At 36.3% G+C, this 16,132-nt stretch overlaps 1 protein-coding gene across 1 annotated transcript in view; it reads left to right on the forward strand.

The window, feature by feature from the left end:
- LOC108914197 (hemicentin-1) overlaps positions 1-11,141 on the forward strand; it is a 193,543-nt gene extending 182,402 nt beyond the window's left edge. Inside the window, exons 5-10 of the mRNA XM_018719947.1 lie at positions 1,948-3,102; positions 6,562-7,130; positions 7,183-7,600; positions 7,660-8,037; positions 8,106-8,459; positions 8,839-11,141. Of these exons, the coding sequence (XP_018575463.1) occupies positions 1,948-3,102; positions 6,562-7,130; positions 7,183-7,600; positions 7,660-8,037; positions 8,106-8,459; positions 8,839-9,005 (3,041 nt within the window). The 3' untranslated portion in view covers positions 9,006-11,141. The remainder of the gene's footprint in view (positions 1-1,947; positions 3,103-6,561; positions 7,131-7,182; positions 7,601-7,659; positions 8,038-8,105; positions 8,460-8,838) is intronic.
- The last annotated feature ends 4,991 nt before the right edge of the window (positions 11,142-16,132 follow it).

Below are 16,132 nucleotides of genomic sequence, written 5' to 3' on the forward strand. Positions count from 1 at the left end.
CTCTACTTGGCCCACGTGATTCCAGACAACTTTTATTAAAACCATTGTTTTTTTTATAAATTTTACAGTTACAAAATTAAAGAAGAATCCGTCTTAGATGGAACATACTGTATGAAAAAACGATACTAATTTCAATTCGTTAGTACCGTAAAGTGTAGTTATTTTTAAAAGCTCAGGTCATACTGTGCAAAACCGTACTTATCTTATCAACTTCGACGTCACCTGTTACATGAGTGTTGTATAACAATGAAAAAGTAATATTAACGGTCGGTAGAAGGAAGCACAAAAAACAAGCACTTAGGTAGGAAATTCTGGAAGGAAGCCTAAAGAGTTGAAGATAGGCAGTTGAATTGAGAACAGTGTGGAGCTCGGTAGTAAGACGATCGGCGGGCAGTGTCAAAGTAGTGAAAAGTTAATTGTTTAAAGTGTTATTAGTTAGCAGGTAATATTCTTTAAGTACTTTGTTGTTAATTGTTCTATGTAATCTTATGATTGTGATGATTATAGATGTTTCATGATAAAAATTCTTTGTAAGTTTAGCTTCCATTGCTTTATGCTCAAGGGCATATATTTTTCCAAGGTAAAATTGTTATAATTATACTTAAAGATTGCCCATTATTTATTTCATGTTAAAAATATATATATTGTCCTGATTGCCAGCCATTACAATAACGACTTCTTTGTTGCACATCTAGCTTGTTTTTGTCATGATGGCGTTGTTCGAAAAACCTAGATGTTTCATGATAATAATTCTGTATATGTTTAGCCTTCATTGTCTTACGCTCAGGGGCGTATATTTCTCTAAGGTAAAATTGTTACAATTATTATTAAAGATTGCTCATTATTTATTTCATGTTAAAATATGTATATTTTGTCGTGTCTGTCCAGATATTGCAAAACAGCTCCTTTGTTTCACATTTAACTTGTTTTATCTTGATTACGTTGTTCTTTCATTTCTTCTGCTCAATTTATGTCATGCGTATGTAAGAGCTTTGTTGAATTTACTAACATTTTCACCCATGATTATTATTATTGTTATTATTGTTGTTGTTCTCCCGAAATCTCAACTTTAGCTGGATAGCCTCCCGTATTATGGGACTCCAGTACCTTCCCTATTATTATTGTTGTTGTTGTTGCTATTATTGTTACTAAAACCTCATCAGTTTTACTTGGAAGTGTGTATGTCAGACTTGAGCGAGAGATTAAATAAGTCCAGTTTTAATTATCATTAGCAAAGGATCTTAATTTATTCCCTTGGTTAGCGGTTGTTTTGTATTTATATTTGGGTGGTAAGAGCAACGATCGTGGGTTTCTCTGCCATGCTCTTTCCCCACAGGAGCTCTAGGCGAGCCTGGCACTCTCCTTTTATGTTTAATGGTTGTTAATGTTTTTGTTGTTCTTTCTATTTGTCACATGTTTAATTTGAAGATTGTTGTACATAAATAATAAAGGTTAGGTGTATTTACTCTGCATTTGTTTTATATAATTAAACCATACATCCCCTCTACAAAGTTAGTAGCCAGCGCCTTCCGGTCAATTAAAAATAGATACACACAGCGTAGGAATTCCTTATGACGATCACATATTTTTGGCCACAACTACGTTTACTTATTTTTTGTCGAACCTAGGGTTGTTATACTACAATACTATTAAAAATATGCTTCGCTTACATCCAAATTTATTGCGAGCGGTCCGCTACATAAGAACTTAATTATGTTAAATACTTTAAAATTCGATATCACTAACTCACTTAACAGCTGCGCTCATGCAGCGTTGACACCAGTAACTGCAATTTAACTTTTAAACTAATAGCGCCCCACGGCTATGTATAGAATTTAAATTATCTCCCGAACTGGACGTTTAAATGAAACCGAACACGAGCTCTATTTATAATAATGGTCGTGCGGCTTCAACACTATTCGCAGTAACGCTTTTATCCCATTGCAGATTTTCCTCGAGTGGAAGTCGGCCCGGAAAACCCCCTGCGGGTGGAACGAGGAGCGCAGGCCACCCTGCAATGCACCGTCGACGCCAAGCCCAAAGTGACGACGGTCCGGTGGACGAGAAACAGCAGGTTTATCAGCTCCTCGCACAACCACATCATCCACAAAGTCAGCATCCAAGACGCGGGCAAGTACACGTGCAGCGCCGATAACGGCTTGGGGAAAGTCGGCGAGAGGGAGATGTTCCTCGACGTCCTTTACCCTCCCGTCGTCAATTTAGAAGCGAAGACCAGGGAGGCGGAAGAGGGCGACTCGGTCTCTATCAAGTGCAACGTCACCGCGAACCCTAGCCCCATGACCGTGGAGTGGGTGAAAGACGGCAAGCCGGATTTCCGTCAGATGGGAGACAAATTGGAGCTCAGCCACGTCGGAGCGGAGCATTCCGGCACGTACATCTGTCGGGCCGTGAACGTCATCAGTCCCAGCTCCATTCCGATCAGGCGGACGGAGAAGATAGGCAACGCATCGATAGCCCTGCTGATCCGCCACAAACCGGGCAGGGCCAGGATAATGCCCGACAAGCCGATCGCCACTGAAGGAGCTGCGGTCACCCTGACCTGCACCGCCACACCCCCGGGCTGGCCGGCGCCGCAGTATCGATGGTTCAGGATAGGAAGCGACGGGCAGACCACGATCCTCGCTACCGGCACGAAGTATACGATCGCCAGCGCCAGTCTAGGCTCCGAAGGCGTTTATAATTGCCAGGCGACCAACGAGCTGGGCCTGGGGGAGATGGCCTCGGTGGAGTTGGAGGTCCAGCAGCCCCCGAGCTTCAAATACAAATTGAAACCGCTGGAAACCAAGCGAGTGGGGGACCCGAATTTTTCCGTGGCTTGCAGCGCGAAGGGCAAGCCCAGCCCGATGGTGAGGTGGCTGAAGGATAACGAAGAGCTAACGGCCGACGCGAATATGTATGAAGTGAAAACCGACTCGACCGAGATCGCAAATGGGGCAACGAGCGTACAGAGCGTTTTGAAATTCAGTGGGAAGGCCAGGCCGAATGGTAATGAGCTGTTGCCGTCCGATAGGGGCGTGTACACTTGTGCCTTCGAAAATGAAGTTAAGAAGTCCGAGTCCGCGATGCACCTCAAAATCGAACGTAAGTAGTCGCCTCACTTTGGATATAAGCTATAATTCCCAGAGAAACATCGAAAACTTACAAAACAGTTTATATATTTAAACAATTTGCTAAACAAATTTGTATATAGGATGTACTATTAATGTAAATCTCTGTAAGTGTTTCAATCGAATCCTTCTTTAGAATTACACTGATATAGAGATTGGTAGTTATGTCTATAATGGTAATTCACACAGTGGGAAGAAAACTCAAGTATATGATGAATAACCACATAGCAAATCAAAAATATGTGTACATAACAATAAAATTACAATAAAAAATAGAAAATACAAACGAATATGTTAGAAATATATAATCGTGAATGAATAAAAAATGTGTGTACATTCATAAACGAAATACATATAAACAATTAAATACACAGCCACACAAAAAAAAAGTTGGGTATACTTTTTATGCGACATATATTTTTCGTAGTAATTTGGCCTCCTGAACACGAATCTGGGGTCAGAATTGGCCCATCACGTCACAATTTTTTCCTAACCTCAAAAAACTTGTGAAAAATAGTAAAAATTGAAAATTTACTGGGAAAATTTGGGAAAAAATTTATTTCCACCTTAAAAAGTACATTTTTATGTAAAAGACTCTGCTGAATTCAAATCCACTGTCAGAATTGAGCTAGAACGTGTGGTTTTTTTTCTAACCTCAAAAAACCGAGCAGGAATGGCTATTTTCAAATTCTGAGCGGATTCTGACCAGATTTTGTATAAAGGGGTTTTTTGGGTCGCTGATTACGAATATGAATTCACATTGTAAAAATTCAAGATGGCTGATCCAATATGGCGGGTGTACTTTTTTGAAATCCACCGATTTCAGTAAAATTTGGCATCATAAGTATTGCTGGTTGATCTCACCTTCATTAATCACACATCTGGAGCCAGATTTTCATAAATCAAGGTAAAAGATTCCACTCTGTCTAAAAATGTAACTTCGCTTAAAAAAATGACTTAAGGACTCTACACATGTAATGATGTGTAGTGTGATGTGCTTGTTTCCATGGGACAAGACAGAAAAGTTTCTACTTTATTCTTTCATTTATTTAGTCGTGCATGGGCTTATGGTTTTCTAATCAGATTTCTTTTAACTACTATGCAGTTTTCCTATGGCATTTAGATGCTTTTATTTCTTAATAATTTTAAAGTTCAAGGAAAAGGACACATTACTGCCACACAGCATATGCTTATGCCTTCAATCTAAAAATGTGACTTTGCCGAAAAAATGCCGCCTACTCGGCCTAAAATTATGACTCTGCCTACAAATTTGATTCCACCTGAAAATCTGGCTCCAGATGTGTGATTAATGAAGGTGAGATCAACCAGCAATCCTTATGATGCCAAATTTTACTGAAATCGGTGGATTTCAAAAAAGTACACCTGCCATATTGGATCAGCCCTCTTCAATTTTTACAATGTAAATTCATATTCGTAATCAGTGACCCAAAAAACCCCTTTATACAAAATCTGGTCAAAATCCGCTCAGAATTTGAAAATAGCGATTCCTGCTCGGTTTTTTGAGGTTAGAAAAAAAACCACATGTTCTAGCTCAATTCTGATTTGAATTCAGCAGAGTCTTTTACATAAAAATGTACTATTTGATGTGGAAAAAAAAATTTTCCCAAATTTTCCCAGTAAATTTTCATCAATTTTTACTATTTTTCACAAGTTTTTTGAGGTTAGGAAAAAATTGTGACGTGATGGGCCAATTCTGACCCCAGATTCGTGTTCAGGAGGCCAAATTACTACGAAAAATATATGTCGCATAAAAAGTATACCCAACTTTTTTTTTGTGTGGCTGTTATCAATGAAAAAACAAGTAACAAAAATATAAATTTTAACAAACAGAAAAGGGAATAAAAAGCAATCAGAAAATCTCAACTAAACAGAAAAGCCTTAATAGTAAATCATTAAAGTATCATTTGATGTAGACCTTTACAAAATATTGGTATATAAGAAATTACAAATAGCTAAATTATTAATCTAGGAACGCAAATTAATGTGCGATGTAATTAATGCAATTAATATTGTGATTAACAACTGTGCTGAAGTTTTTTACAGAATTGACAGTAGATTCCCAAATCACCAGCATAGAGCAAAAAGTAGATTAAAATTATTATTAGGACATAATCACACAGCCACACACAAAAAAAGTTTTTGCCTCCTGATAACGAAATCCAGTGTCAGAATTGAGGTATCACATCACAGGAATTTCCTAACCTCAAAAAACAGGTCAAAAATAGCAAAAATTCACGAAAAAGTGCTAGGAAAAATACAAAAAAATTATTTTCTATATTCAAATGTTCATTTATATGGTTAAGACCCCGTCCAACGTGAACCCGCGTTTAGAATTGATGGTTCTTTTTCTAACCTCAAAAAAACGGGTCAATAAGGCCAAATATCACGAATTTTCAAAATAAAAGATTCGCGCCAAATTTAGTATACGGGGGTTTTTGGGGTCACTGATCACGGATTCGAGGTCAATTTTGCAAAATTTAAGATGGCGGATCCAAGATGGCCGACCAAATTTTCAAAAAATTACTCATTCGCGCCAAATTTGGTATACGGGGGTTCTCGGGATCGCTGATCACTAGAGTTCGGGGTTTTCATCGGCTAGTCATAGGCGTGTACAACATTTTGAGTATAGAAAAAAGAATTTGTATTTTCCTAGCACTTTTTCATAAATTTTTTCTATTTTTGACCTGTTTTTTAAGGTTAGGAAATTTCTGTGATGTGATAGCTCAATTCTGATACCGGATTCATGATCAAGAGGCAAAAATACTACGGAGAACATGTCGCATGAAAAGTACACACAACTTTTTTTGTGTGGCTGTTATTGGCGATATCATTAATGAAATGAATAAAAACGGTGGGCCAAGTGTCGAACCCTGAGGCACGCCTTATGTTTGACTATACGGAAATATATGATTCCAGTAATTGATTGTTGGTAACTTAAAACGCTATTATATTTTGTCGACATCTTCAGGACTTCATGATTATCAAACCTAACACGTGGTGTCTTCAAAATGTCGTAATAAAAACGACGAAAACGTCGAAATTTTTTTTTTTAATATTTCCTGACCTAATCAGACTAAAAAAAGAAAAAAATAAGTAGAGTGACAGATGATAGATGACAAAGATGTTAGTTTCAATTTCAATACATTAATCTTTTGCTACATTCGTTTGACGAAATTTTTTTTAATCAAATCAAACTTCGTATCACTAATCGTGAGTGTTTAGAAATGTACACGTTACTATATTAAAAAAACGCAGGTGACGTTTGGGAAATATCTGTGAAATGCATACATTCAATTGTATTTCTAAATACTGTTTCGAAACAACAAGAAAATTCCCTAAACTTCAAAAAGATAAGAAGATAAAATGTCTCGCGTATATCTGTAACTTATGCTCCTTCTTTTATTTTTGGCAGATGAACCCATAGTCTTACACCAATACAACAAGGTAGCCTACGACATATCCGAAACCGCCGAGGTGGTATGCAAAGTGCAGGCATATCCCAAACCGGAATTCAAGTGGTTCTTCGGTACAAACATTTCCCCGCTTCACTCTTCCTCGGAAGGACATTATGTCGTACACACCGCGAGCGACGACAACGACATTTACACCAGCGTCCTTCGTATCTCCAATATTAAAAAACAGGATTACGGAGAATATAACTGCCAAATTATCAATAATCTGGGAAAGATCGATGCCAGAATTAGATTGCAACCCAAAGGACCGCCAGAAAAACCAACAAAGTTGGTTGCTTTCCATACCGGGCCAAACTTTGTCACCCTAGGATGGGAGCCTGGTTTTAATGGAGGAATCTCCAACACAAAATATTTTGTTTCTTACAGGAAAGTGTCCAGTGATAACGACATACCCATTGAAGGTTGTGGGATAGTATCCAAGTCAAGTGATTGGTCTGAAGTGGACTGTCATCAAAATGTTCCCTGTAACGTGACTAACCTCGAACAACACCAAAGCTACTTGTTCAAGGTAAGACAATGGATATGTTTAAGTTTTGCATTACTAATCCTTTCTGTTGCAGGTAAAAGCTTTGAATACTAAGGGAACCAGTGAAAACTCTCAAGAAATCAGAGAAAGGACACGGGTTGATAGAATACCAGTCCCGCACAGAGTAGCGTACGACCGAGCTTCCCACACCTTATCAATCAATGTCCCTGTCACTTGCCTCCCACTAATAGCCATTGTAGAAACAGTAAGCAACGAAAATCACCCCATTACGGTCTGGCAGGTCATCGACACTTTAGATCTACAAGTATCTGGATTAGTACCCACTTACAAAGAAAAAAGTTTGGACCGAATGGGTTCAAGAGGCGACAAAGGCATGGGAAGGTCATTCGACGAACCTATTGCCGTTAATGACGAATACAATCCAAGAGTAAGAGTGAAACTTTGCCTACAAACACACCCCGAACACTGTGGAGAATTCGTCGAAGCTGAATGTAAGTATTTACCGTTCTGCACCCGACGCCTTGATTCTAATCCCTTGTTTCTGCTCTAGTGGGTTACACGCAACTTCGGGAGGCCTCAGCTTTAACAACGCCAACGCTTATAGCGATTGTCGTGTCTTGTATAGTGTTCCTGCTGTTCGTTGGATTGCTCCTGATATTCTGCCGGTGCAAGAGGAACCAATCCAAAAAGTCACAAGCTAAAGATTACGAAATGGATTCCGTTAGGCCTACCATTGTCCCTCAGCAAAACCAAGCACCGCCTCCCTACTACCCATCCACCGGCATGGACAATAAAGCTCTAGAACACTCCCTAGACCTCGCCTTAGCTATGGAAGATCAGAAATCTGTGTACGCCACCCAAAACGGATACGGATACCACGTCGCCAATCCAGACATTCAGTCCAGGCAGAACATAAACAACCAGGACTGTAAGTATCCTCGCTTCGATACACCTGTCTTCTATCGCCGAGTTATTAAGACTACGACATTATTCCAGGGGCAAATATGGGTTACTTGGAGAACAGCTATTCCAACTCGAACAACGGAGGCAGCGTCAATTCTCAGGACTCGTTGTGGCAGATGAAGATGGCGGCGGCTTCCACCAACTCCAACAGCCAGCTTCAGCCGCACCACATGAACGTGGACAGGCAGAATTCGTACGGCTACGACCCGATCACCCACGGTGGATACGGCGCCGTCGACGATTACGCTCCGTACCCGCACATCACGACTCAAAGTAATCACGGCGACGATTATATGAGGAACAGTAACAATCCGTCCAGACAAGACTACTGTAGCGACCCCTACGCGGCTGTTCATAAACCTAAGAAACGCATCGAGCAACATATTGGTGAGTACAATATAGTTATTGTGGATTAAAGAGGCTTGTTCAACACTGACACTTTATGTTGTGTGCGCTCCAGTCTTCACTGTTCCTGATTTATGAAATTTACAAAATTTACATCTTTAATGGTTTTTTCCCTTCAATTCTCATCATGTATATCCATGCAAGTGGTAAGGCGTGCGGTGAATGCCGTTCCATAGGCGTATCACTTTAGAGGGTTCCAAAAATTGTTTTCGTTTTAATTATACTAAGAGTATGTATTTGATCGTTCAAACTTTTATTTATGAAGAAGTAAGGGAGGTCTTTACTACTTATACGCTTATGACACGCACTGACACGCCTCAACTCAGCATTACGAGTCAATTTTCTTTATATTTCATTTCAGATTCCCCATACCATGACGTCAGCGGCCTACCAGATCCCTATTTGGAGCAAATGGAAGACGAGAAACCACCGCAGCACATGTCCTTGAGTTACGAAGAGAGCTTAGAGAGTGGATACTCCACCCCCAATTCGCGAACAAGGAGGGTAATTCGTGAAATAATCGTGTAAGCTTTAAATTCGTAACAATAAATTTTAAGCAACATCGTCCCCCGAATGAGAGAATTGTATGGTTTTTCTCAGCTTGTTTTGGAAATTATCTTCTTAAGTACCTGAAAGATCACAGTTTTAATGTAGTGTTGTTCAGTTGTCCGTATTTTTTTTTTTAATTATGCGTGTCATCATATCCGATATTCCATGAATATTATTTTTATTCTTTAGTGTTCATGGAAAATTCATATACTAGAGATTCAAGTATTCTATGAATATTATAGAATATATTTTTATAGAATATTTTTAAAATGTCCCGTGCATCTTATTTTGAACGTTCCATGAATGTTCATAGAAAATGTACTGAGAATTGACACCACGCTGTCCCGCTTTTAGAATTTTCCAAATTCGATCGTACCCAGTAACGCTGGCAACACGAACATCCTTCACATTTAGTATTAACAGTTTGATTATTGTCTGTACGCGAATGTGTGTGAACTTTTACTATGCCATTTTAAGTGACTTACGAATGCCATTTTAGCCAGAAGTGACGAAAACATTACGATGAACAATTTTAATGAAATGTGATTTAACTTGCAATAAGTGATTGTTGTGCTCTATATTGTTGTATTTGTTTAAATGATTTCGAGTTGTGTTAATTGTGTTACTTTCCATTCGTTATTTTATCGTTTTAGTTTAGTGGTCGGTGCGAGGTACAAATGAGGACTTTCTTCCTTTTTTATCCTACGGATTTTATATACTTTTGTGTCTTGAAACAGTGCCAAAGGAAACTAACACAATTTATCACGCTTGTTATATATTTTTGTGTAATCGTACTTAATTGGGATTTTACAATATTTATATCTACTTACTTACTTTTTTGGTAATTATTTACTACGGCATAAAATTTTCAAACTCTCGCGAAATTTTGCCTACTTCCCTATGTTTGAGGTGATGAACACGCGTCTGAAATAAAGTTACTATTTTTTTTAAGAAAAATATCCAGACATTTCCATCTCTGATCGTCGTCCAGTAAATTTTTCTGCTCCTCTCTATACCGTCTGTCATCTTTGTCTGACTGCCTAAAATAGGTTACTAAGTACTGAAAATCAACTTTGTTTACCCGTTCATGCGAGTCCCATGATATGAAATAAAAAAATGTAAATAAATGTAACGAACAGTTAAAAACATAAACATCTTTATCAAATACATCGCTTTTAATCGATATGCTGCCTGTATAAATAAATTTGCGGTACTTAGTAACCATATTTCAAATGTTAACTGGCAAACTAAAGGGGGAATTCGAAAATACGAAATCGCGTTGAGAATGGGATCTGCCAATAGGCCGATTTTATGTTAAGGGGTAATATAAATATTTTAAATAAATACATTTTTCCTTCAAATTTCTGAAAATAGGTACGTTTGTCAGAATTATTAGATCTTTATTTACGTGTTTTAAAGCATGTATAGACCGCCAGGTGTTACAATGAGCGAGGATTCGAGTGATGTGTTAGGTTTGTAAGTTAGAATTGTGAAAAAAAATTTTCTCGAAAACTAGGTTCAATCGCACAAAAATAACTTGAGAATCGTGTTCAGCACCATTGAAAATGACTATGCATTTCTGAGAGTTTTACGCTGTAGCAAAATTTGCCACTTTTTTATATGACAGTTAGAAGTGCAGCGGATTGCTTTTGTACTTTTTTAATTTTAGACTTTTTTTCAATTTTTCAAATTGATCTCAGAGATACGGAGTTATAATTATGCTGATGTCCAGTCAAAAAAAAACCGAATAAACGTAATTTCGCTCTCAAGATGTAAATTCCAATTTTTTTTGTTCTTCGTTTTTTGTTATTTAAATTGCAGTTATAATTATATTTTTACCAAAACTAAAACAATCCTGGCCTACATAAATTGTATATTTTCGTTTATTCTTTGACTGGGATATCTAAAAATTGTGTATTCTGGGTTTTTTCTTATCTTATTTACAAAGAAATCTGATTTGTTTTTAGTGCTTTCTATCATTCTAGGAACACTTGATATAGTAAACAACTTTTGGTTAGTTAAGAAATCTAGAATACACAAATTGACTTTTTTTTAATGTTTTGGTTTTTTAGAAATTATGGAGAAATCCTAACAACGTATTTTAAAATATCAATGTTATTTTATTTTTTTTTCGAAGTACATTGTTAGGAATTTTGAAAATTTCTTAAAAACCAGAAAAATGAAGTACTTAAAGCATATTTTTATCAATGAAGCGCAAAATAGGCAAATATTTTTTAAATATTTTATTTATTTAAATTTTTTAAATTGTATATTTTTTTGTAAATAAAAATACAAAAGACTATTATTTTGTAAATGTAAGATTAGGCATTAAGGATAAATATACAGTGGTTTTTAACTTTGTAAATAAACATTACGCACTTTTCATTTGTATTTTTAATTTTTTGTAAATAAATGTCTATTTAAGAATTTGTAAATAGGAATTTTATTTTAATTTCATTTGCTTCAAGAAATTGTATTCTTAGGATTCATCACATCGCAGCTCGACGTGTCAGATGCGTTAATACTGATGTTTTAAACTAGTTTCAACTTGTTGGGTAAGTATTTTCAATAAAAACATAGGCTGATGCCTCAACACTCTGACGGCTATCTGGAACCGCTGTACTTACATATTATGTTATTATACCAGATAAAGCATTTGTTATAAGATTCTGCAATTTAATTTCGAAATCATATCCAGGATTTTCAAAGAAAGACCCCATTTTTCAGTATCTTTCCTGATTTATGGAAGCAGCCCTGTGTGTGTCCTGTTTTTTACAAAGGGGAACAAACGTGATGTTGAAAATTACAGACAGTCACAATGTTGTGAAAGAAAATTTTGTCCTTTTTGGCCTTCTTGATGATGTCCTTCCAATGTTGAATTCTGTAACAAAAACCGGGACTCGTGAGTTTTCGGAACGCATGGGTCAACTCAATCAAAAATAATCATTGCAAAGTTAAGGGTTTTCTAGTAGGTTTAGCGTCGCCATAAAGTCGTTGAGATACTGGTGCCTCTTGTCACCGGGAGTAATAAATTTGCAAAGACCCCATTTTTCAGTATCTTTCCCGATTTATGGAAGCAGCCCTGTGTGTGTCCTGCTTTTACAAAGAGGAGCAAACGTGATGTTGAAAATTACAGACTTATTACTATTTCCCGTAATTTTTCTAAACTAATCATTTGCGAACATTTCTTTTTACACAAAAAGTCTAGTTTGAAAAATTACTGCAGAAACTTTTTCCAAGGTTTTAAATGAAATAAACCGCGAAATATACTGTACAAAGATTGGTCTGTATTTTTCATCGCGTTCTATTTGTACTATACCTTGATAGCAAATCTAATACATTTAATCAAATTTCAGGTATGCATCAGGGTTCGATATATCTCTTATCCAACTTTGAAAAACTTCCGAACGGTATGGTCTTTCTAGGCATACAATGCAAAAATAACGGATTAATTTTAAATGTTCCGAAAAGCCATAAGAGTTCAAGAATATTTCTATTCTATGTATCTTATATTTGTTTTATTAGACCCAAGTTAGAGTATACCTCTGATTTGGTCTTCTTATTACAGTTCTATGTACGTCATCAAAAAAAGTGCTTTTTAAATCAGCAAATTTTCTAAAATTGGATTTCCTTCTCGCTGAATGAATAATGTAATAAATAAAAAATGAATTTATCGGCTTCTAACGCCACGGAATAATCGGGAGTAAGAAAAAATCACTCCAGGTGGTCAGGTCCTTTTCTATCCTCGTTACTTTTACCTTATACAAAGAGAATACTACATTTAAACCACTACGAGTTAATTTACGTAAACCCCCATTGTGCAGACACGTTTTCATTTAAAATAATGTACCTAATAGACATTTCTGCAAAACGTAGACACGTGTCATCACACGCGTTAATAATATGTGCAAGGGCGTAGTAATATTCCTGCCCCAAAACTGACTTTGTTAAAAATTTTAATTTGAATAAGGTAATTCCAAATACAGAAAAATATTCAAAATGCAATAATAAAGTTAAGTGAAACATGTCTGCTTATAAATATATAACAACTGCTTCGTTATTTTAGTATACTTTCAATTTTTTTTTAAGATTAGGTTAAAAGATAAAAGTATGAACATCATGTTAAAAATGTCACAGTTAATTCATTTTTATTTTAAACCTTGAGTTAAAATGTATGTTTGTACTATAACGATTACTATAATTAGTATGGAAATAAATCAGAGATAAGAAATAACTGATAATTTTGTACAAATACCACCAACCAAACAAGACGAGTCACCTCATTCATATAATTAAACACAATAGGAACGTTTACAAAACACGACTTTCTCATTACACTTTTTTTTTTAAAAGGAAATGATTCCTTTTGCAAATGGCGTTCATCGTAACGAATTTGTATCGCATTGATGTCACATAACTAAATTTATTTAAATTTAAATTTCGTATAAAGTTGTTCTGATTGTGAAGTGTAAATATTATTATTTTAACTGATGATGCTGTGGGAACTAACTACTATGTGGCCTACATGCCCTATCCAGCATTCAATTACACCACAATCTATGAAGCAGCTAAGATCATTCGTCAACATAATCACCAGACATGGAATTAATAATATCGTGAGTGAAATCCAATGTTGGAAAGGATATGTAAACGCTCAGAATAGTTGCTTCTGACAAAATCATTAATTAAAGAGTTTGTTTCGCCTAGTTCGGTGCCTGCATGGTACCTACGGGTTAGTAGGTTGCTCTCTGCCAGTAGACACAACATAGCAATGCTTTAGTATGTCTTATGAAACAATGCCAACTGACATTTGACAGGCAAATACGGGGAGCGGTTGACAGTTAAAACGCGATTTATAGTAAAAAAATAAACGGTTTGGCCAGGTGGAACAAACTGTGGACAACGCCCTTGGAATCGTAAAAGCAAATCACCATTGTCTTCACTTTCAACTTCTCCAAAAGATTTTTTGGGTTTTGGTTCGTCTGGCGCCTTCCACTAGGCACTTTGGCGATTGTTTTCTGGATCATATTGAAAACACCACGTTTCATCACCAGTCACAATGTTGTAAAGGAAGTTTTTTGTCCTTTTTTGGCCTCTGATGATGTCCTTCCAATGTTGAATTCTGTAACAAAAGCCGGGACTCGTGATAGATTATTTGTTAGTTCTCGGAACGCATGGGTCAACTCAGTCAACAATAATTATTGAAAAGTTAAGGGTTTTCAAGTAGGTTCAGCGTCGACATAAAGCCGTTGAGAAACTAGTGCTTCTTATCACCGGGAGTAATAATGAAGAAGAAGGCCTCATAAACAAGTAGACGTAGATCGTCGGGGCCATGTGTTGGGCATCTGGTATCGACTAACTGCATCGGTTTAGCCCATGGTGAAGGGAAAAAATATGTATTTCTAATAACGCGCCAAATACATTCAAAAAGACGCAGGTATTCCAAAATATTTAAATAAGTTGTTAGAATGTTGTGAGGAAAATAATAATAGATCAAATAGCTGGTTTTTAGGCGGATTTTCCAAGCTATAAGAATAGGTTAAATGAGATTGACTAATCCGCCCCGTGTAACGTTACTTGTAAGTTCAGTTTAGTCACAAAATTACCCATACAATCAATTAGATATTAACATGGTATAGTTAAGCTATTTCAACTCCCGATATTCAAGGAGCCCGCCAATAAGATAAGAACCGAAATTTCTGTACCCAAGAAATGGGCGTGTCGAAGCGAGATGTTGAATTCAAGGGAGATCTCCGAAAAAAGGCAGTTTTCTCCTTGGGTTCCACACTGGGCAGCTTTCTTAATTTTAGAGTCTCAGGTTAATTTAATAATGGATAAAGTCTTCCCAAATTTTGCTATGAATTCTGTTGGGTCCCTGCGTTATCGCGTGTAAATTAATTACTAATGTTTGTTCGAATTCGTTGTGTCTTCATTATTTTGTTTGTTCGTTTTGTTTTTATTGTTATTAAAAACTTTCTCGAAGTTTTGGTGTTTTCTTACTCTTCCAAATTAAGTGTCCAACACCTGGATTATACTCTTCGTGAGCGACGTACGGATCTTTGATAATTCAAGCATAATTTTTATGGAATCTGCTATGATCACGGATTTCAGTTGGCTCATCTTTTGTCATATTTATCTCCTCACAACCGTTTTTTAACAGCGTTTACCACTCAGGAACTCTGCCACGGAATAAATTATCATCAACTGAAACGTTTCGGTAAAAGTTTTACCAAGTTTAAAACAAAACTTAGGTCTGATGCTTATTTTTGTACCGATGACATGAAAACACTGTCACTTCAGACGCTATAGCTCCGCTTCCACACGTCCAAATGTCATGAAATTTTGACAGTACATCAGTAAAGGATCTACCTACCCCTGTAATTGCCAATAGATGGCCTCATTAGGAATACCTATTTTTGAAAATCTAGTTTACTTTGGAAGGCACTTTGTATATAGAATACAATTAAACTGTACATATTAATGTAACTGTAATAGCTAGGTATAATTGGTTTAATTAGAATTATTGGTAAACGACGGAAGGAAGTGAAAAACAATGGAAAAAAAAACACAATCAACTAAAAATAGAATATTATATGTATGTATGTACTCGTTAACATGACATGTGTTATTTAGGTCATAACTATATATGTCTATGTTAAAAGTTTGCGTACTGTTAACAACATCGACAAATCAGTGGAAATAAATATGAACTAAATGTCATTACAAGGGTCAACGATGATTCAATATTATTTTATAAACTACAAGATAAAAACTATGTGATAAAAAAAATAGTTCAATCAGTGCTATTAATAGCGTTCTAAATATGAAAATAATATTTTTTAAGTTGTAAGATTCTAAATATATTTCGTAATCACAGTGATTAAAGTTACTGGACTAAAAATTTCCTTCCTCAAATCAGTATGACGTAACTAATAGTCCATCCTACTGTTAAAGTTTTCAAGACAAACTAAGCAATTGAAATTTAGCAAAAAAAACTTTAATTTCGACATTAACACACACGAGTTTTAGAAATCAAACCTGCAAACTGGAAGTACTCTAGTTTTAGTGCAATGCATAATGTCAATTCAATTAGCTCAAATATACCC

This window comes from Anoplophora glabripennis, unplaced genomic scaffold (assembly GCF_000390285.2).
Source record: "Anoplophora glabripennis isolate ALB-LARVAE unplaced genomic scaffold, Agla_2.0 scaffold16, whole genome shotgun sequence".
Taxonomy (NCBI): domain Eukaryota; kingdom Metazoa; phylum Arthropoda; class Insecta; order Coleoptera; family Cerambycidae; genus Anoplophora; species Anoplophora glabripennis.